At 52.0% G+C, this 21,536-nt stretch overlaps 8 protein-coding genes across 8 annotated transcripts; 5 read left to right on the top strand and 3 right to left on the bottom strand.

Moving 5' to 3' along the window:
• Positions 1–8: 8 nt before the first annotated feature.
• On the top strand, positions 9–1,345 carry HMPREF1120_08613 (uncharacterized protein). Its single transcript, XM_009162875.1, has one exon. It carries the CDS (start codon positions 189–191, stop codon positions 813–815), a length of 627 nt encoding a protein of 208 aa, XP_009161123.1. The 5' UTR covers positions 9–188; the 3' UTR covers positions 816–1,345.
• On the bottom strand, positions 1,264–4,208 carry HMPREF1120_08612 (glucan 1,6-alpha-glucosidase). The gene is made up of 3 exons (XM_009162874.1): positions 3,636–4,208; positions 3,484–3,586; positions 1,264–3,350 (listed from the first exon to the last, which is right to left on the bottom strand). Exon 3 carries the CDS (start codon positions 3,143–3,145, stop codon positions 1,391–1,393), a length of 1,755 nt encoding a protein of 584 aa, XP_009161122.1. The 5' UTR covers positions 3,146–3,350; positions 3,484–3,586; positions 3,636–4,208; the 3' UTR covers positions 1,264–1,390.
• Positions 3,744–5,509, top strand: HMPREF1120_08611 (uncharacterized protein). The gene is made up of 2 exons (XM_009162873.1): positions 3,744–4,148; positions 4,203–5,509. The coding sequence occupies exons 1-2, from the start codon at positions 4,126–4,128 to the stop codon at positions 5,104–5,106; spliced, it is 927 nt and encodes a 308-aa protein (XP_009161121.1). The 5' UTR covers positions 3,744–4,125; the 3' UTR covers positions 5,107–5,509.
• A 1,514-nt stretch (positions 5,510–7,023) lies between these two features.
• Positions 7,024–7,800, bottom strand: HMPREF1120_08610 (uncharacterized protein; the record flags this gene model as incomplete). Its single annotated transcript, XM_009162872.1, has 1 exon — positions 7,024–7,800. A coding segment is annotated over one exon (392 nt), but the record flags the coding sequence as incomplete, so codon positions are not given.
• Positions 7,195–11,827, top strand: HMPREF1120_08609 (uncharacterized protein). Its single transcript, XM_009162871.1, has 3 exons — positions 7,195–10,371; positions 10,431–11,246; positions 11,300–11,827. Exons 1-3 carry the CDS (start codon positions 10,255–10,257, stop codon positions 11,384–11,386), a joined length of 1,020 nt encoding a protein of 339 aa, XP_009161119.1. The 5' UTR covers positions 7,195–10,254; the 3' UTR covers positions 11,387–11,827.
• Positions 11,828–12,729: 902 nt separating this feature from the next.
• On the top strand, positions 12,730–15,124 carry HMPREF1120_08608 (uncharacterized protein). Its single transcript, XM_009162870.1, has one exon. The coding sequence runs from the start codon at positions 13,960–13,962 to the stop codon at positions 15,010–15,012; it is 1,053 nt and encodes a 350-aa protein (XP_009161118.1). The 5' UTR covers positions 12,730–13,959; the 3' UTR covers positions 15,013–15,124.
• A 1,112-nt stretch (positions 15,125–16,236) lies between these two features.
• On the bottom strand, positions 16,237–19,058 carry HMPREF1120_08607 (uncharacterized protein). The gene is made up of 2 exons (XM_009162869.1): positions 17,076–19,058; positions 16,237–16,911 (listed from the first exon to the last, which is right to left on the bottom strand). The coding sequence occupies exons 1-2, from the start codon at positions 18,338–18,340 to the stop codon at positions 16,614–16,616; spliced, it is 1,563 nt and encodes a 520-aa protein (XP_009161117.1). The 5' UTR covers positions 18,341–19,058; the 3' UTR covers positions 16,237–16,613.
• A 286-nt stretch (positions 19,059–19,344) lies between these two features.
• Positions 19,345–21,420, top strand: HMPREF1120_08606 (uncharacterized protein; the record flags this gene model as incomplete). The annotated part of the gene is made up of 2 exons (XM_009162868.1): positions 19,345–19,412; positions 19,464–21,420. 2 exons carry the CDS (start codon positions 19,345–19,347, stop codon positions 21,418–21,420), a joined length of 2,025 nt encoding a protein of 674 aa, XP_009161116.1.
• Positions 21,421–21,536: the final 116 nt, after the last annotated feature.

Here is a 21,536-nt window from a genome sequence, read left to right as displayed (position 1 = left end):
CTGCCAAGCCTGCGTCATACTAAAATAAAGTGACTTGGACTCGGAGTTGAAGATCTCACGCCAGTGCTTGTCTCTATGTGCAGTCTGTCGCAAAGTGACAATAGAAAGATGTACACACTTAACGAACTATAGACCCTCGATAAACCATCGCATCTACATATAACTGTCACATACCCTTTCCGGACACCATGCAACCCTTCCTGAGGCGGTTGGGTTCGCGTCCGCCTCTCATCAAGGCGACATTCCGAACCCAGTCTCGCCTCCAGTCTACGCTCTTGAACCCCCAATTCCACCCCCCTCGACACCAACGGGATTTCCCAAGGTCACCATCACCATATACCTCCTTCAGACGGTGCGAATCCTCCCTCGCTATTCCCGAGGATAAAAAGCCACAACAAGAGGTGGCCAAAGACGTGCCGTCGTACCAGCTAAGCTTCACCTGCAAGCCTTGCCTCTTCCGCTCCACTCACAAGGTGACCAAGCATGGCTATCATCACGGCACCGTCTTGATCACCTGTCCCTCATGCAAAGCGCGACACGTTATTGCCGACCACCTCAAGGTTTTCCTCGACACTAAATCGACACTGGAGGATATTCTGCGAGAAAGGGCCGAGAAGGGCCAGGATTTTACAAAACTGTTGAAAAAGGGAAAACTGGGCATCCGGCCAGGCGCACTCGTCGGAAACGAGGGCGAAGAGGACATTGAGTTCTGGGAAGACGGCACAGAGACCCTCCATACTCCTGTTTCTGGGGCGAAGCCCAATCCACAGCAGCAGCAGCAGCAGCAGCAGCAGCCAGAATCCGAAAAGAGCTGAAGAAGACCAAAAGATGGCGACTGAATAACCTGTTCTGTTCCACTCTGGCTTTGGGACAGTGAAAGGCTGCGCAAACTGTTGCAAGAACAGCAGCCAGGAGCCGCGTTCTAGCTGAGCCAGTGTCGCGCCTCCCAGAGCCAGGCTGACTCCCTTGCATAGAGGCGCGGCTACGTCTGCATGACTCTGGTGGTCTGCTGGAGACCGTAGAGACTTCATCGGGAGCGTCAAGCCTGCACTAAGGTATCTGACGCCCAAGTCCTTTCGTCATGATACTTTGGCATTGCCCTTGGTGAGCTGCTCTGGGTTTCCCCCGTGACCAGGGAGTCGTTCCAACGTTTATCATTTGTATGAAATTTGTTGTCCTCGAGTCTGTCATCTTCTCAGACAACTCTGTCTCAGCCACACGGAAATGGGCCCGTTGGACGACAGGAGAGAGATCTACTTGTGGTGGGAACCAGACGTTGTATATTATGTATTTATACCCAAAAGGCATGAAACTTGAAATCTAATGTAACACGATTTCTCTCCAGCTTCTTCTGAAACCATCCAATTCTCGCTTACCTCAAGCTGATCAATCAGTGTCCATTCAGGACGCACTCTCTAATCAAATACGCTCTGGCTTCCCAGGGGCTTAGATACTGACCAGGCTTGTCCACATTGCTGACCAGGAGCTCCTTATGGACGTGTTCCAACCCAGTAGGATAATGGAGAGGTTGCAGCTCGTCGGAGAAGCTCAAAAAGACCAGAATCTTTTGGCCAGCCTTGACGTCTGTTTTGGTGAAGGTGAAGACGTCTTGGTCAAAGTAGTCCCACACGGTGAAATCCTCCCCAAAGACCATGATGTCTGCATAGTCACGTCGCAGACGGATCATCTTCTTCCAGAAGTTCAGCGGCGAGGATGGGTCCGCCAGCTGCGCGGCAACGTTGACTTGCTCATAATCGTCGTGAACCCGAATCCAAGGCTTGCCAGTGGTGAAGCCCGCGTTAGGCGACGAGTCCCATTGCACAGGCAAGCGGGCGTTGTCGCGACCGACGAGTTGCAGACCCTTCATTGCCTTCTTCAACCACAGCGGATCGTTGTTGTGGCGGACTGCCACATCGTTGTATGCGTTTAGCGAGTCGATATCCCGCAGTTCCTCAGCCGTCCAGTGCCCGGGGTGGTTGTACATGCCAATCTCCTGACCCTGATAGATGAACAGTGTCCCCGTGAGACAGCACATCAATACGGCGAGCATCTTGCACGCCTGCTCACGAAACTCGGGCTTGTCTGTCGCAAAACGTGACAGGCTACGGCCTTGGTCGTGGTTTTCGAGGAACACCGTCGTCCAGGCGTCCGTGCCTCGAATCAAGTCCTGCACCTTTCGGATGGCCTCTTTGAATTCTGGTAGCGTATGCCGCGTTGTATGGTGCTTCTTCGCACCCCCGTGCTTGTTGGTGCCTAGATTGACAATGTCGAAGTCGAACACGCAACTCAGCTCCCGTGCCTCGGCCGACACATACCGGAGCACTTCGGCCGCTTCGGTGTCTGGAAGCTCACCCACCATGAGTACATCTCCGTACTTGTCAAGCACTTGCTCCCTTTGCTCTTTCAGCCATTCATGCATTCGTGGACCATTAAGGAAGTACTGAAATGCGGGCTGGGACTCTTCTCCCGGAAGTTGGATTGTTGCATCTGGAAATGAGATGTCTTTCGAGTACAGGTTGACGGTGTCGACGCGAAACCCATCGACGCCCCTGTCGAGCCAGAATTCCATGGCCGACTTGTAGATCCCGCGTCGAGTTGCTTCGTGCTCCCAATTGAGGTCGGGTTGCTCTCGGGCAAAAAGGTGGAGATAGTACTGGTCCCGTTGCGAACAGTATTCCCAGGCACTGCCTCCAAAGATGGATCTCCAGTTGTTGGGCGGGTGGCGCTGACCATCGATTATCTTGGGATCCCGCCAAATGTACCAATTAGCATAGTGGTTGGTCCGGTCCTTTCGAGATTCAAGGAACCACATGTGCTGGTCGCTGGTGTGATTCACGACCAGATCCAGAATCAGTCTCATGCCCTGGTCGTGGCATTCCTTGATTAGTCTGTCCATATCGGCAAGGGTGCCATAAGCCGGATAGACTGCTTCGTAGTTGGATATGTCGTAGCCCATGTCCTTCTGCGGTGCATCGTACATTGGAGAAAGCCATATTGTATCGACTCCTAGATCTTTCAGGTATGGTAACGTGCTGATGATTCCGCTTATATCACCAAGTCCGTCACCGTTGCTGTCTTTGTACGAAGCGGGCCATATCTGGTAGCACGTACTCGCTTTCCACCACGCTGGCTTCGGCGAAGACATACAGTGCAGACAACAAGACGAAAGACACGATGAGACGTTGGCAGTGAAGGCAGCGTAATAGTAGCTTTCTCCTCCTCCTTTCTCAAGGGAAAAAAGCAATTCAGGAAACTGGAGGTACGCAAAGGCAGGCAATCTGGGAATGATTGGAAGCAGACTGGTCCCAGGCACAGGACGATTTTGACATGACTAGGTATCGGTTGCCCGGCTGAAAGGCCACAAGCACATGTTAGATATGAAGCTTTCCTGCAGTGCGAAGGCTGTCTTATGCTCGAGCGCATCTCGGCCGTAGAGGGCTGCCGTGCGGTGACGGGCTCCAGGATCGGAGAAATGAACCTTACCATTTTCAGTTGGGCTGTGAGAGTCGGTGAACAGGATATGGCGACCCGTGAGGGCTCAACGTTTCAATCCTCGTTCCCATTGCAAAAACAGATCTGTTCGACTCTTGTGATGAGAGATCAGCGGTAGTCTGAGCAATCCAGGAACGGCGTACAATATTGTATGGTGACCATACATCAGTTTCTCCGAGAGAATGTCCGCGGATCAACCATTATTGGTGTCATGGTTGAGACCTCATATCACAGGCGGGTATTGTGAGAGTTGTACAACACTGTACGGTAACAGAGCCTTTAAAACCCATAGGGTATGGGTCAGGCAGCACTGGAGTTTTTCTTCCCAATCAGAAAGATGTCGATGGCGGCACCTGCAATGATACTGAACGAACATTGACATAGGGAAATGAAGAGTAGAAAGGATAATCCTTTCTGGGGAGGGTCCCTGGAGTTTCAAGTTGGTCGGGACGTGATTCACCTGCTCAGCGACTCCGGCACACTTTCCTAGTACTTCTCGTGATCCAACCCCGACACCCTTCTCCTTCTTCCGGAAGATACCTGGTATCGTGTCCAAGGAGGCCAAACAACGAGACGATTACTCATCACCACCCCATATATCCCTAATCAGTCCCCATAAAATCTCTCAAGAAGATGGAATCTTCAATGGCAGTCATGTAAGTTTGAAAGAACCTCGCTAATTCTGGTTCACCGTTAACACTCCGCCATAGAGATTCCAGCGCCCCTACAACCATTTCCCCACCCATACCGTCACAAGTAGCGCAATCTGAGACCTGGGATTGGTCATCATACTTATCATTGAATGAATCAATCCTCCTACATCTCGACGGTACCGCAGTCACAGAGAAGGTTATTGGACAAGGCGGGACAGGCATTGTCGTTGAGCAGGGACAATATGCGCTCAAGCTGCCTCGAATCTCAAGATATACAAAGATTGACGGAGTGCCTGTCGAAGTCGGGTCCTTAACACCTAAGGAAGGTGACTATGATGAGCGCCCTCCTCTTATTGAATCGATCCAGACCGAAAAGGCTATTTATAAGAGACTGGGCGACCACTACGGAATTGTACGCTGCTACAATCTTTCATCGAATGATGTTTCGATTCAGATGGATTTGATGAAGTATGACCTTCGGCATTACCTAGAGGAAAAGCGACCAGATCGAAAGACACAACTATCTTGGTTAACCACAATAGCACATACTATAGCATACATCCACGAACATCGAGTTCTGATCGCCGATATTCGATTAGACAACCTCTTGCTTGACGGCACTGGAGCTGTCAAATTCTGTGACTTCAGCGAATCGGCCTTGATGCCTCTTGACTGGGATCTCAGTGGTACTGATGATCTGGGGTTCTCGATTTTGACCGATATTGGACAGTTCGGTGCGGTAATGTACGAAATCATCACTGGGCTTAAAAGTAGATTCCATCTGAGACAAGAACGGAAGGGGCACGAGGACTTGTACGTTTGCCCACCACGAGATAGCCTTCCCTCCACCGAAAATATATGGTTAGGCTACCTCATCGAGAAATGTTGGACACAGTCATTCCAGTCTGCTGAAGAGCTCGCCACAGAGCTAGATAGGGAAAGAGAGGCCTTGGAGTTTTAAAAAGATTGGAAAGCTTTGGCTATAGGCATATGGCTGCCACTTCATGGAGCGATACCTCTCCGTTGTCCAGTTCACACTGCACGCAGAGCCGGTGAAGACAACAGAAACACATGATGCGTGACGTTGTGGCTGAAATAAATCAGCTTGGTCTGGACATATCTGGAAAGTGCAATTCAACAGCACTGCGTTGCCCGTAGCTGCATCAATAGTGTCACGGCGTGGCGTTGGAGGAAAAGCTGCAGTTAGGCGTCCATGGAGATCCTGATTGTGCAGGACCTCATTAGTCCTTTATTGCAGAAGCAATTATGCAAGTTCAGAGACCGAGCTCGATAGTTCAGTATGGTGAAGAAACAATGCCCATTCCGATAGGTGAGGAAGAAGAATGCGATGTTGCTAAGAGACACCATTACCTTAGCTGGCTTGTATTACTCCGCTCTCAGACGGTGCTGGCGACGGCCTCAGCAACAGTGCGGAGATACAGGGATTTTAGCGTTGCGGGCAGCCAACGTTGTGCCGCTTGGAGATGGCTTGGTGTCACCCGGCTTGCTCTTCCGGCCACCCTTGCTGGAGGCTTGAAGCCTGTTGTTCGAACATCGGAGGACAGAGTCAGCATCGTTCGTATAATATGTCGGCACTCACACACTCGCTAAAGAACCCTGCACTTTAAGCGAGAAAGGAGAGTGCAGACCACCAGACCCCTGCATTGAACACAATAAAGCCTTGCTGACTGAGAATCCTTCGAAGATCTGCACGTCGTTCATCGACGCCGTGTGTCAAAGCCTGGCGGTGTCCGTCATGTACCAGCGCACGATATAACCTGAATGATGAAGAATATCGTACCCGTTGACAGACTCCGGAGAGAGCTTCCGTAAACTGACCCCTACAACCAAAGGATAACGAAGTACTTTTCCAACCGAAGGGCTGAGAGTGCCCCAAGATTGCCTCTGGAGTCAACCGCTACTGGTTGTGGTGGTTGTGAACAATTGTATCCATTAGTTCATGGCAGTCTGCTGATGCGCTGCCCGCCACTTGCAGTTCGCACCCTTGACAATTCAGCGTGCAGTTGTAGTAGCTGGGAAGGGTGGCCACTACGTAAACTCCCCGGGCGGTGATCAGCGCCTTCTTCACGCAAAAGACAGGGTCGTGAAAGACAATGTTCCTGCGCTTCCGAAGAAGAGACATCCAACCCCAAATAGGCACGCAAGTTGGCGAAGGTCTTCACATGTGCACCAAACCATTATCAATGAAGCCGGATTGTGTTGAAATGATTGGAGTCGGACCCGTTTTCCGAGGCAGACTTGGTGGATTCTCCAAAGGCTGGTATACTCTAAATCCAGGCGCGGTCCTCACCTTTCTTTCCAAGCGGCATGCCGCAGAAGACAGAACCATACTCTTGCGAAAGGCTGAAGCCCAAACTCTGGAAAAGCTCTTTGAAAAATCCTGAGTTTCCTGCAAGGGTCATGCCGAGATATCAAAACCGGTCTATCGTCCAGCAACCCTGTTGATCAACGGTTGGAGAGGCTGGTATGCTTTTCGAGCCTTGCCACACAAAGCCTCCAGGCCGTGCAGCCGCAGCGATGGACCTCCTGGGTCGAGGGGCAACGACATCGTGCGGGGGCATGGTTGTGCCCGGCGGGTTCAACGGATAGACGAGGTGGTCGTCAGCAAATGCTGTACGTGATGAAGAGGGCCCGGAAGAGGTGGACCGATAGCTGCAAAGGATTGTCAGAGGCTGAACAACTGCTGTCAGAATCGTTGTCGTGCATTAGCTCGTTGAGCGATCCCTAGCTCCGGGGCTCTGTGGTGCCCAGTGTTGACTACCGTACCTAGCCGACTGTCCGAGCAGATTCTTCAGGCTGCGCAGATGAAGGGCCCCGTGTCGAAGCCTTACAGGTGCCTTGCAATTGTATGGGGGTGCGCCGGTGTAGGATCTAGCTGTATAAAGACTAGCGCATGAACGGAATCTGTCAATTCAAGCCACCCGGAGCGTCCTAGCGGCTCCACATATGCAAACTCTAATTTGTCTTCAACCTCATTTTAAATTTCTTCACTAGTCGCAGTAGCTCAAGACGCTCTGGCAAAGAACCACTGCCACTCCACTCCCTCCTCCAGGAGCCCAGCGCCTGGTCCCCGAGGGCCTGAAGATGAAGCCATCAGAGAGCTCTATCTTGTCCAGACCCCAAGTTGGGTAACGATCAACGCACCAGCTGTGTATTCGCAGCCACCTTCCCCTCTCTGAAGCCTCCGGATCCTGAGGTGTTCGACTTCACCGCAACCGCTGCACGCCGATGCCTTGGGGCACTCAGCCTTTGGAATCACACTGTACGTACAATAACGATAACACCATTGGAACTCGCCCAGGGTTACCCGGGCCGTGGGAGGAACGGATCTGTAAGATTACAAAGTTAAAGAGTGCTGCACACTTTGTTGAGGCCAAGCCACAACTGCAGTTATTTCGGCAGAGGGCCCTGATCGAATCGGTCTGAAGAGCCCCGGCTAGTGGCTCTGACCTACTGAGGTATGGATGAAAGAATACACACAATACAGTAATCCACAGGGATTGCAGTCTTGAAGTATCTCGATCAAGATCTCTTGGCTGCTTGGAGCTTAGTCGCTTCAGGGAAAGTTTGCCTGGCGGCGGGCAAACCTTTCCCACAATGTACCACCAAATACAACAGTGAGCGCGCACCATGGCTCACTCTCTATCGAAACTTCGGATGCTATCCGAGGACCTCGTCCTCCAACCCCTCGCTTCCCACCCAACAAGGCCCACGCCTGCTGCTCAGAGATTTCACCAAAGACGCATACTACGTCGAGCCTCGCCAGAACATCAGCCGAATGCCGCTCATAGCTGCAGCTTACGCGGTATATTTGTGCACGGGCTGGCTCGCCACTCGCTTCCTGTAAGCAGAGTGCGGTAAGTAGAGGCAAGGATCTCGACCTTGAAATTACCCAAAGGGTTGCTTGTACGAGCATTACAGGAACGTGTGGGCGAAACGCACTGTGAGGCTTATTACTGTGCGCTCAGGAAAGGTACCCTACATCTGCCATTACTGTTCTGGCCTGGCGATGACCACTGGACCATGATGACTGCCGCCTTCAAGATACAAATTTGGGATGTGCATCTCACAAACCCCTGCCGAGGCTCAGCTCTGGGGTGCAGTACCGTCCACTACTGGGCTTTTTTCGGTGAGCAGGGATTTCAAGTGCCAGCCAGGATATCAGATCGAGCCAGTGAATTTGAAACCTCACGGGATGGACTTTACAATTACTGTTCTTGGACGATATCATGCAGCTCGCCCGAATTTGATCAAATCGATCTTTCTTCTGTGGACTACTGCAGCCCGACCAGAGTAGCTTCGCGTCTACGCTGCATAACGCCCACTTCAGACCTGGTGAAGAATTCGAGTGACGTGGGCATTGTAGCTGGGTAAGTTGTAGATACTACGACAAGCTGCAGGATGCGGATCAGCCTGCTAACTCATCTCGCTGAGCCCGCGCGATTACCACTGGGTTGCATACTCATGCCTTGCAGGATCATGTTCCGGCCATGTTGTTGTTTTCACACCCTAATACTGTTGACTCGACTCCAGCTGGGTCAACGGATGTGGCGCGCAGAGGCTCACCAGGCTAGTTGCGGCCCAGGCCTGGTCGCCGAATAACGCCATCAGGCGACTGTGGGTAGCAGCCAACGTACAACTAGAGCAGTAACCCGATTCTGCTATCCCCGGGTCTGGTCTTCGAGCTCTCGTCGACGTGAAGAAACAGAACGCGTTAGATAGTACCTGGCACTTCCCGATCCTGAATGCCTGCAGGTTGGAGTTTTGCCTGCTTGGGTCACTCCCGAGCCAGCCACAACCCAGAAGTTGGTTAAGTTTTATCAGAGTGCATCGGAGGACGACCAGGATGCTGTTAGGCGAAAAGCCAAAGACAGTAGTTGGTATGAACTGGGATTATTTGGCCTGGGATTACACACCACGGTACGGCCACAGCCTTCCGTGTAGCCAGCAAAGGATGATCCACCAGCCACATCCGAAGAAAATCAGGGATTCAGAGGATCGTCTATACGGTTTCCCAAAAGGTGATATACGCGTCGATTTAGCGAGCGAGCGTACCCTGGCGGCTGCAATCGTCATTATTCCTTTGACAAATGGCCTGGTTTGGCTGCGCGCTGAAGAATCCGACCATCTTCCGCTGAAGATTGCGCCCCTATTCTCCGTCCGTGCCAGCTGGCAATTTACCCACGGCGACCTATCCTTCAGCAAGGACCAAACGGTGCTCCCTGAAACTGGCAGGTGCTGTCGGTCCTCGAACTTTGCCAAATTCATGTGGCAGGGGGGTCGAAAACGGGCACAGTGGCATCTGGCCTTGCCTTTGCCGGCGCAGGCACAAACAGTTCGACCTCCACTTGTCCCAGGGCTCCATATTGGGACCACCAAGAGGGCCCACCCCAGTTAGCCCGAGGCCAGTTCGAACGGTCCCTGGCCCTAGGCCAGTAGTATCATTGGACGTTTCCTGTATCAACGCGGTTGGTGGAGGTAGCCTGGACGGTAGTGGATGCTTACGCCACCCTCGATATCATCCGAAGCGACTCGGCTTACTCGAACATCCAGGTTCAGCAATGCGAGGGTAAGCCGGCCAACGCATACATTTTTCACCAGTTCTGTACGTGTTACATCCACCCTGCCTGCAGCGATTACTGCTTCCAGTCGTGGTGCTGGAGGGGAGATATTGAATCAGGCATAGCTGCCGACATCGATTTTGTCATGCGGCCATCATCTTGCGTCGCGATCGGTTGACCGAGACGACATGAAAGGCTCCATACTGGACGCATGGACTTCTTTTCGCGTTTCTGTTTTGTCTTTTGCCAGGCCACTTGCTACTGTCAGTGCTCTGTCAACCTCGTCCAACTCTCCCTGTGCCTGCAGTAGCAGTACTCCTGCAGCTGGACAAAGCGTTCCCCCACAGACATCTGGTGATTGGCAGACAGGCGTCTTCGCGGTCAAAGGACAGACGTGACTCGATCGGACCCGCCACTATCGCAAGTGAATATCTATCTCAGACTCTGCCCTTCGCAACCAGACTGCTATCCTTCATCTCAAAGCACTCTTCGAATCTCGACACAGCAACAGAGTTCACATTTGGACAATGGAACATTACAACCAGACTGCCACCCGGCCTTATCCTTCTCACAACGCCCCAGTTCCTTCACAGGCAAGGCTGGATCCTACGCAACAGGACCAGCAACTTCCATCTATTCGTGAGGTAAAGCTCACCTTCCATGGCTATTTGGCCAGTACATCGGGACTGACTTGTGATACAAGGTCATTCCTCCTCCACGCAACGAGAGCATGGAATCAAATGTGCAAGAGCTGCCTTCAAATGGCAGACCAATGATGGTGCCATACCTTAGCTCCCAACATACCACGAGTATGGGCGTCGCCTCTGTTCCGGCTCCCGTGCAGCCCCAGTCTAGCCCAATGGCATACCCTGCGGATGGGACAAATCAAATGCAGATGAATGGGCTCGCTCAGGCCCAGCAACTGCAAACGCCGGCCAGGACCCCGGCTGAATATAGCTCGCCATGGTCTTCCTCATCCACCTATACTGAGGCTCCCGTGCCCATGAACACCACACCTGCGCTTCCAAGCCAGCCCCAGCCATATGCTGCCATGAGCCAGCCAATGATCCCATCAGACACACAAGAAAGTGTCTACTCTTCGACATATTCCATGCGAGCTGCGAATGAAAGCCCCGATTCCTACTCTCGGTGGCGGACGCCTCAAGTCAGCACTGCTCCCCGTTATAACCCGTATATCATGTCTGAGCGGTCCTACAACCAGCCCATGGACTATGGGCGGTATGGCCAGCCATTCGACCAATACCGAACTCCTATGGGCTACGATGCTGGCTACCGGTCGTTGGACTCTTCTCCATACCACATGAAATACAGCCAGCTGTTGTCCTACCCGATCATGGGATACCCTGCCCATGCCAATGGCAGACGGCGGCGAGGTAACCTCCCCAAACCCATCACGGACATTCTTCGACGATGGCTGCAAGATCATCTTGATCACCCCTACCCGAGCGATGAACAGAAGCAAATATTTATCCAACGCACTGGTTTGACCATCAGTCAGGTTAGTTGAACTGGTCTCTTGTCAATTTTATTATACTGACTTTTTGCATGCAGATCAGCAACTGGTTCATCAACGCTCGTCGGCGGCAGCTTCCTGCTCTCAAGCTGAAAAGGGCGAAGGCCATTCAAAGCCGGGCATGAATGAGTTGCAGTTTTGATTACTTTTTGTTTCTATGTGGCGTCTGACCGACCGTGATGGTCACCGTGTGGGTTGAAGGGCAAGGCATGCTGGACGACGATTCGAGATTTTTCATGATGGCAATGGTTTTATGATGGATGCATATTTTACAGGCTACAATGTACAGAAATACCCCACAAAGGATACGGTGTTGGACCACCCCAGTGTATATGCCAGAATACAGTCAAAGGTCTACAGGACAGACATGCTATGAGGAGGAGGAGGAGTCTGGAAGACGACGGATGGAAAAGACTTGTACAATTAGATACTATGATATGATCGAGAACCGGTTTTCGATTCCTTTGGTATATAGGCGGGTTACAGAGAATCTATGATGACCTCTACCAGAACCATGGCATAGAATTCCCTTGACTCTACTGTGATATTGACGAACTTGAAGAACATCAGGGCTGATGGACTGCCAGGGTGATAGGGTGTAGTTAGTGTGCACAAGATATCGCCGAGCAGCAGCAGCACGCCGCAATGGGAACTTGACTGATAGGAGAGCAGAGCATTGAGGGGTTCACAACTACGATGCGGATCCGGACAGAGGAGAGGAGACGATCGTCTGCCGTTCTTCCCCCATTCAAGTTGTTCATCACAAGCATATGTTGTACAATATTTGAGTATACTCTAGCGGCGAGGACGTTGGATCAAACAACCCTTGCAAGTCCCAGTCCCCGCACGCTTGCCACTCGCTTATCGTACTTGACAAAGACGGACGGGCGACCAGGGCCCCGATTCGAGAAGTAGTAGCCCCCTACTTTGAGAATAGCAAGAGGAATAGGACTAGCAAGGGGGTGGGTTTATGATTCGGCTCTCGAGTTTCGAGTGAGCATGCTCCTGTGACTTTCGACTGAGAGACTCCTCGGCGGTTGTAGGATGGTTCTGCGCGTCTCGGTTGGTTGAGAGGACTGTTGGCGCCGACGGAACCCCCGACTCGAGACGATAGTCCTCAGGGCCGGTCCTGCACCAGGCTGTTGAGCTTGACGAATTGAACTTGAAGCGGCGGGAGTGGGAGTGGACATGGACGGATACGGTTGTGGATGAAGATGGAGATGGAGCACGGGGGATGGATGATGACGGACGGGACGGCTTTGACGACTGTTATCCGTACAACGACAACGCACCTACTATGGCGAACACCTTGGAGGGCTCCACGTCGGGCCCCTCAATGCTCCTCTGGCCTAAGGACCTCAAGCTGTGGCGGAGGTAGAAGTTTAGCCGTAGCCGTAGCAGTAGCATTGTACAACTGTAGTGGTGGGTTGCATTATTGCTGTTTCTCTCTCTTTTCTCTTTCGCCCTCGTCGACTTTTCCGGCCATTCAATATTAGCTTATCTCCCCGAAGCCAAGCACACCCTGTTCGAGTCCCTCAAACGAAGAGCTGGTAGCTCAGAGGCGGCAGTGGCAGGCTTGTCCTCTTTTCGTCAACTGACATCTGTTCGTCTTGTCAGGGTCTCCGCTTCCTGCCTAGCGCATCGCGCGCTCTCATTCAGTGACCATGACGGACCTTGACGGAACGAAGAAAAACTGGATCGCCTAAAGGATAACGTGCATATGTATCTGGTACCACTTAGGTACGGCACCCACACAGAGTCCCCAGTACCTAATCGGTACGCGCAGAAGAACAAGAGGTGAGGTGGCGGGGACACTACGACTAACAGCAGCCGATGTTTATGTGCGACATGCTCAGCGGAGCCTTTGCCCCCAGTGGCTCCCTAAGGCCAGCCAGGCCTAACCTACCTGTACCCTTCCTTACCCACTGCCAGCTGTCATCCAAGATACGCCAAAACGCACGACAGCTGTGCAGCTTTTTGCTTGTCTTGTCTCTTGTGTGGGCTTGCCGTCGGCTCCAGGCTGGTGATGGAGCTGGAGCTGGAGCTGGAGCTGGAGCTGGAGCTGGAGCTCTTGAGTTGTACAAACGCACGAACGAATGCGGCTACGCTGTCGACATACGCTGCATTGAGCTTATCCGGTGTCCTTTGGTGTCCACCAGGGGCAAAGTCCTATCAAGTACTGCACTTCACTTCGCAAAAGGGAACATCTGTCGAGCGCTCCTCCACCTGTTTGGGCGAGAGCAGCTGTCAAAGACGCGGGGCATTGGATACCTACTAAGAGGTATCGCAACTGTCTACAGCAGGTACTCTGTACCTGTGGACTCCGTTCCTGAGCAGCGCTGGTCGCCCTGTCCCTGCACGTCAAGTTGTCTTCTTTTCTTCGCGGCGAAACACGCGCGCGACCCTGAAGAGTTACTGTGCATCGCCGCGGTCTCGAAATGGAATTGCCGAGGGTTTAGGCTTTCACAGTTGCCCAAAAGGCAACAGTGGTGGACTGACAGAGTTTCCACGATACATCGGAAGCAGCGAGGACAGCCTGCGAAAGGAAAGTTGGACTCTTGTTCCGTATGCAACAAAGTTTTGGTATTATTAGGCACTGCATCATCATCGTCATTGATCTCTATCTCTCACAGATCTCGGTGCTTGACCCTGCAGAAACTCTGAGTGCACGGTGGACTGATTGACTGGTGCACGGCTCATGATGGTACACTGTCTTTACACTGCCTTTCTTCAGAGCCCTTTGGAGCTATACCAGTTCCTATCGCTGAAGGGGGGAGACGACAGGACCGGATCTTTTTCCACCAAAGTCAGTCAAGTCAAACAAGTCAAACGCGGCCGTCGAAAAAGTCTTGTCGCGGCCGTCAACCCACACAACCTTTCTTCACGTACTACTACTGTACTCACCACTTGTTCGAACACCTTTTTGTGGGTGGCCACCACTTCACTTCCACTTTCAGTCGCAGACGTGGTCGATCAGTCTGGGCTGTGCTGTCGTGAGTCCGAGCTCCCTTCCCTCTGCTCATCCCGCCCACATTGGCACACCTTCTCCTCCCTACTCCTCTTCATGTTCTCCATCAGCACTAAAACACACAGACACCCAGAAAGCGTGTCCTGCCAGTGTCGCTGTCGCTGTCGCCTGTCTGTCTTGTGTATCGGCCGTCTGTCGGTGTCTCGGCTGTCTGCGCGCGGGAAATTGCACGTCCAGGCGCACAGATCAAGAATGGTCCCCAACACAGTTCAAAACGCGCTCAAGGGGGGCCCTGGGGGTGCCCGGTCCAGCGCGTTTGTTGCTCAGTGCACACGGGAGGGAACTGCCTCAGCCCTGAGTCCAAGGCCCTCCGATCCCTCCCCTCTCCCCTCTTGGTTGTCTTGGCCTTACCTTGCCAGTGGACTGAGAACTGGAAAGGAGGACATTGAAACGCTTGGTCAGAGCTTTCTTGCCAACTTGCACCGCTCCGCCACCGCGGCCGTTCCTCCCGTCCCCAGGCTCCAGTCAGTCCCAACGGGTGAGGTGGCAATGTTTTGCCTTGAAAGCAACTCTACGCGTTGTTTGCGTGTCTTCCTGTTCCCGATGGTGCTGAACGATTGCACGATGTCAGCTGATGGGCCTTTCCGTCTTTTTCGCCACAGGATCAACCGGAAGGTCGAGGCAGAGCCATTCCATCCCTTGTATGGATTGATCGAGATTGCTGATTTCACAGACGAGATTGCAATTGCACTCCTGGCGGCAAATGCAAACACAGGTAGGTAGGCTGTGTGTTGTGAAAACTCGACTCGAGGCTTTCTCTTCTAGATTTGCGGCTTTGCGACATGATGTACCTATGTACAAGAAAGGTCAATCGTTACTATGGCCCTCTTTTCCTATCAAGAGCTCGTGCCCATGAGCTCAATTGTGAGGCACGTCTTGATCGGTGGACGGACGGACATCTGTCTGGGGGACAAGACAGCCGTTGGTGAGTGACTTGACTATCATTGCTGTCTACTTGATGGTCGATTGAAAGAAAAAATGGCCCAGATTATTTTGTTTTTGCCCACTATTCCTGTCTGTCCCTACACGCTCTTAACTGCCAGTGACTGATTGTTTGCCTGTGCTTCTCTCATCGTCCAAGTCAAAAGTCACGGGTCGATCGTGGGCCATGTCATTGATGTGCCTATGGGCCACATGTGGACGGACTTCAAGTTGATGACTTCACATCATCACCGTCCGTCACCCTTCAAGATCTGATCTTGACTTGTGATGGTGATTGATGGTCCTTCTCCATCTATCCTCTTCTGATCCAAGACCAACACCAAGGCCCTCATCACACATATCACATATGGCCCGGACGTCACTTTATTTTGCTGTCTGTCTGCTTGTCTATCTGCCTGTCCGATCTACCCCATTTCTTCAACGTCACCGTTAACATCATCGCCCGCCCCGCACCTGAGATCGGCATACAACAATCATTCCAGAAGGCTGTCCTCTCTGAACCCTGAACTGCGCTGAGCTTTGAGCTGAGCTCAGCTTTTTGTTGTCGTTCGTTCACCACTGCTGTTCCACTGCTGTAACTTGGATGACGTCGTCAGAGTGCATCGCTCATCTCTCTTTTCGGCCCCGCTCGCACTCACTGCCGATTGGCGAATGTATGTATGTGTCTATCATATCTCACCAAGAGAAAACAGCAAACGTGGCCGACCGATGACAGGAATCCATCGAAGGAGCTTTGCTGTCATGTCGACGGCCGTGTGTCATACTGTAGTAAAGCTCTTTCGTTGGATTCTTTGTCGTCGGCCACGTTTGCTGTCTTGCGGGTGAACCCCGCGATGTTATGTGCGTCTGATTCGGGAAAGGTAACCCGATGATTATGATGGTTATTATCCATTCAATTCCGTTTTCATTGATCTCGGTCGGGGTCCTTGTCCTTGTCCTTGTCCTTGAACCTCATCTCGTGCCTGACCGTCAGTGATCAACCGAGTTGAGTGGAACAAGAGACTCGTGAACCGAACCGCTGCTGGTAGGTACCTAGGTAGATTCAAGTTCCAGACCAGTATTACTACTCAGTCGTTACAATATTTTGCATGACCGGAACACCAGACTCGAAGTATGACTACCTATTATTGTACCACTGCACTAAACAGGGACGTGACGCCCCGAGGACTACACCGCGCAGGTAGCCTACCTCACGCACATACATACATCTCATCTCCAGAACAAAGTTCAACCAACGAAACGTACCCAGTGATTTTTCGAGTACTGGTACACTACACCTGCAGACTACACTCTCGGTACCTACGATACGGAGATGGAGGAATGGTGTCTATCCTACTAGCACTACCACCCAGTCCCATTGACAAGGTCTAGTAGTGTACAATCTACCCATCTACTAGATACTTGATTGTCCTTCTTGGAACTCGTCTAGCCAGCTCCTTGTTCGTCTTCCAGCGCATAAAGACACAACACGGAGGAAACAGCAAAGTGTTGACTGCACACCAGGCGAACAGGACACCAAAGTTAAGCCCGATACGGCTGTGTGTGTCGAAAAGTAAAGTCCGACTGCCGTTGACGATGTGGTAGAGTGGCCAGGCGTAACCGAACTTGAAGAATCCGGGCGATAATGGGATGGCGTAGAACGATGTCGATACGTTGGTGATGACCCAGAAGATGAGCCAGCTGCAAAACAAAAAAGTGGTTAGCGAAGATTTCACCAACGAGGCCTGCAATCATGTTTCCTCCTCTCTCCCTCCCAGTCCGCCCCGGCCCTCCAACCCGCCACCCGGACCAACGCCCACCCCCAGCATACAAGAGATGAACCGGAAGCAAAGGCAAAAACTTACAGAGCAGTCCAAGGCTGGCCAATAATCATGGTGACATTCTCCGAAGCCAGACCCAAAGCATACATGCCGACCCAATTCAACATCCAGTAGACAACAAAAGTTGCCTTGCCGTACGCATCCGGGTTGTTGGCTGTGGTGAGGTCGTTGTGAGGGTATGTGTTTGAAAATGGGATCTGAAACGCCAGCGACACCAACGAATAGGCCAGTGACATGAATAAATACGCCGTGGTTGTGGCCAAGAGCCGAAACATGATCAATTGGTAGAAATGCAGCGGTGGATGACCCTTTGGGATCAGAAACTTAGTGTAGACTGGAAGAAAGAAAGAAAACGAGAAAAAAGCAATGATGATCAAATAGATCAGTCCGATTGTTACCGCGGGCGTGGCCTGGGGAGGATTGAAAGGTCGGAGATCAAACATGGAGAACCCAATGGCTGGGTTTAACGCTTGCGGAGCACGGCCGTATGTCGCTGCATCGAGGGAAGAGTTGGACAAGACGCTGCGAATCCATTCAGGCCCAAAAATGGCGGCCACGTCGGTTTGAAACTGGTAGAGTTGTGGTAGGATGTAGTTGTAATAGGTGGTCTCGTCGCGCGCAGAGTTGATAATCATCTGCCCGGCTCCAAGGGGGTCGTAGCTCGTGTTGCCAATCCTAACAGCCTCTTGTAGTATTGTTGATGCATTGGTGTTGACGATGATCGCTGCCCACACCTTGTAGTCGTAGACGGCTTGTCGCACTGCCATCGGGTCGCCGTGGTACATAATGTCCGCATCTTGCACCGTGTATCCTAGAACGCCGCTGTGGATCATAGCTTGCCCCTGTGCGAATCGTTCAACCGTCTGTCCTACACTTGGCGCTGCTGATAAGGCTGAATTGTTGTAAGGCGCAACTCGTGCGTCAAAATTCACCACTGCCACGGTTAACGCCGACATGTTCTCGTTCACGTGGAAAAGAACCGCCCAGTATAGTGACAGGATGCAGAGGATGAAGCTGAACAGGATCAGCACCGTCGCGGCCCATTTGACTGCCACCTCCTTGAAAACGTGTCTCAGCGACGGATCGAGCAGGCCAACGGGCAGAGGAGGGAGGTCGAGACCATTCTTCTCCTCATCGCATCTGGCACCTGAAGACTCCTGGTGTTGGTCTTGTTCGTAACTGTCTCCATTGTTGCCGTCATGCTGCTCGTCTTCCTCGGTCTTCTGTGGCAGGCCCGATTGTCGCTCGTTCTCCGCTTCCAGTGTGTCTTCGGAGCTGTTTCGGGGCATCGAGGCGTTGTTGTCACAATCCCACGTTTCTGCGACTGGTTTGCACTCGCGGGAACAGGAAAATTTAAAGTGCTAACACCTCGAAACTTTGAAGGCGGGAAAAAGAAAACATGAATCCTTGCAACTTACATGCTGCCCGACAACGCCGGCTTGAAATTCGATGTCGAAAGTATGCATATTCGCCTTGTATCGCTTCTATGACGCGCACGGAATAAAGGGCGAGTCCGTCGTCTCAAACCGCATGCTCGTTACCACCTTACCACGCTGGCTTGCATGGACTGCCATTATTGAGTCAAAGCCTGTGCTGAACGGCTCTCCGATATCCCTGTCCAAGACACGGAACGATCATGATGTCATGTCAAGCCGCAGGTCAGGGATGATGGCCTCGACAGAATGCATCCGGGCGGACAGCGTTGTTGCTGCAAATATTCACCAGAGAATGGGCTTGTACAAGGAAGTTGATGCTTGACTTTCACCAGATACCGTAGACATCGGGCAAGATCGAGATTCAATGGCCATGTTTGTAACACCGAGGCCCGATACCGTAAACAAGCTCACCGCGAGAGGGCCGGCATGGAGCAGAAAAGCCAGCGACCTGCTTGATCGCATCTTGAGGCGTCTGATGGTCAACCTTTCGGGGAACAGCACAATAGGAAGACACCTCGAATTTTAAGGACTTCGGGAGAGTGCTATGCAGTAAAACCTGAATGATCTGTCAAACGTTCACTCTTTCAAGTTGTGGTCTGGTGAACAAGTTCGTTGTTGTTCAATGCGTTATTGGTCAGTTGGTCCGCCAAAGTGATTCCACCAGCTTGTGGTCCGCCGTAGCTGGCCTATTCATCCATGTCCTGATTGGTCGCTGAGAGACAAGGCTGAGCCTCGGCTTCTGCCTTGAGTTGTTGTAACTTGAACCCGTTGCTCGCAGTTCAATCGGTGTCTGATGATATTCATGGCACCTCTCCCTTGATTTGCCCTGGCGTCCTCCTGTATCCGGTAGATCACAGATGGATAGGTCGCTGGCCGCCTTGTTGAGGTCGCTGAAAACCTCACCACACCCAGATGATGCTGCCAGGTTGGAGTTGCACCTACACGCAATCCATGTATCCTAACTGTTGTTGTACAGGTTATTGCCCACCGCCACGAATCTCCTCTCCCGATTGTCTAACCCACTAAACGTCTCGCTCTTGTCGTCGCATCTCCTCTCGACTGGCGTGCTATACCCGACTCCGACCGACCTTGCCCGATGCAGACAGATATTCAGCGTCTTCTACACCGCAGTCCTCCGATTAATCGAAGACAAGAAAGATCCTTCCCAGGTATCTCCATCTCCTCGCAATCACCTTTCAGTATTTGAATGGACAAGAGCGGTGGTACGAGGCGCAGACGAAAGTTCGCCGCGATGGAGACACACCTTGCTTCTTGGAGGACTCATCCTCGCGTTCCAGTCAAGAGGTTTCGAGGAGATACCGTCCGATCTGCGCAACAAGCTCGAAGCTGCATTGGTCATGGCGGTCAATCTCGCTTTACAACAGAAGGGCTCCGAACCAAATTGTGAGCTGGCCGTGGTGTTCGTGTTGAATCATACCTTCCCGGTGTTATCGGATTATCATCGGTCGCAGGTGAATTATGACAATCTCCTGCCCGTTCTGGTGGACGCCGCATTCTTCTCCCGCGAAGGCCTTGAGCAGGGGTACTGGCTGGGAATCATTGACTTCGACGTGCGCCAAACAGCTGAACGTAGGTTCAACTGGTCGACGACGTCAGTGTCCTTTCGAAAAGTCACAGAGATTAAATCGAAAAGTCTTGTTTCCACACTCGGTCCACTGTCGCGCCTGATTGCTCATTCTATCGACAATGTACAAGACCGATTGTTGATTGTACACAGTACCAATAAGATTGCCGGGTTCGCGAGGAATTTATCGACATCATGGAGACAGAACAAATTGTCCGAACTGGACCCTCGGGAAGAGTCTCAGTATCTTGACCAAGAAACCATCAGCAAAACTCTGCCAGTATTGCTTCAGCTCCTCAGAGACACCATGTTTGCCGCCATCATTGCACTCCGGTCTGTTCTCGGGCGCCTTCTCTGTGACGGAGTACTTGCTTCCGATACTAATGCTCCAGCATTGGTCATGCAGAGTTTACACATCTTGCGAGATACCTATTTCATATCCCACCGGCTAGGACTCACGTCTTCATCACAATACATCTTCGTCAACTTCACCGCGGTTGATGTTTTGAGCCGATACCAGGCACAGTCAGAAAACTTTCTGGAGTCGATACGACCTGCAAGTCTGGGACGAATTCCTCCTCATCCTCTTGATAGACTGCACGATCTTTTCTTCCTCAACACCGCGGAACATTTCACTCTTACAGTATCGCCACGGCTGAATCAGGATCTCCTGTTCAATGGTGCAGCACCTTACATTGACCCGCAAGGGGATCCCAGGTTGGGAGAAATATACGAAGCTGCCCATAGTGTGATTCTGGCCGTTCTTGCCGCGCCACAAAACGCCGAGGTGGCAACAAGGAATGTTCCGTTCTACGTGGAAACTCTGCTGCAAAGCTTCCCCAGGCCACTAGCGGCTCGACAGTTCAGACTGGCAGTCAAATCAGTTGTGCGTATCGCTGCGCCCCCGTCGCCTATCGCTGTGTGTATGCCTCTCATGCAAGCCATTATCCTGGATTTGCTCAGGGAACGTATGAGTCATGCATCTGAAGAATTACTCCCTTCTGATCCAGATCTTTCAAAGGAGAGCCAGCCTCCTTTGTCCGAGAAGGCAGTCTTTCTTCTCTCTATCATCGATTGTTTGAGCTTTCTGCCGGTAGCACTGCTGGAAGAATGGCTTCCATCAACTGCTGAGTTACTGCACAAGATTGAAAGCCCTGCTCAGAAGCAACAATGCCTGCAACGATTCTGGGATACTCTCAGCAATGGAGAAATGGATGTTGAGCGCGCTGCACTTTGTGTTGCTTGGTGGACCTCCAGAGGTGGACGTGAGCATGTCCTGTTTGGAGAGCAGCCTGAAGATGGCGAATACACTATGAGCGGTGCCTTGCAGTACGACAGCAAGCTCTGATCACCCAGATAACCAATGGGCCTCACTTTGTCTCTCTTTGGGAGAACTGAATGCCTGTCCTTTGTTTCAGCACTCTTCCACAATGTGCATGTGGCTACTCTCATCATGTTTGCACT

This window comes from Exophiala dermatitidis (genome assembly GCF_000230625.1).
Source record: "Exophiala dermatitidis NIH/UT8656 unplaced genomic scaffold supercont1.7, whole genome shotgun sequence".
Taxonomy (NCBI): domain Eukaryota; kingdom Fungi; phylum Ascomycota; class Eurotiomycetes; order Chaetothyriales; family Herpotrichiellaceae; genus Exophiala; species Exophiala dermatitidis.
The sequence above is the reverse complement of the archived record's forward strand: the minus strand, read 5'-3'. Positions and strand labels throughout refer to the sequence as shown.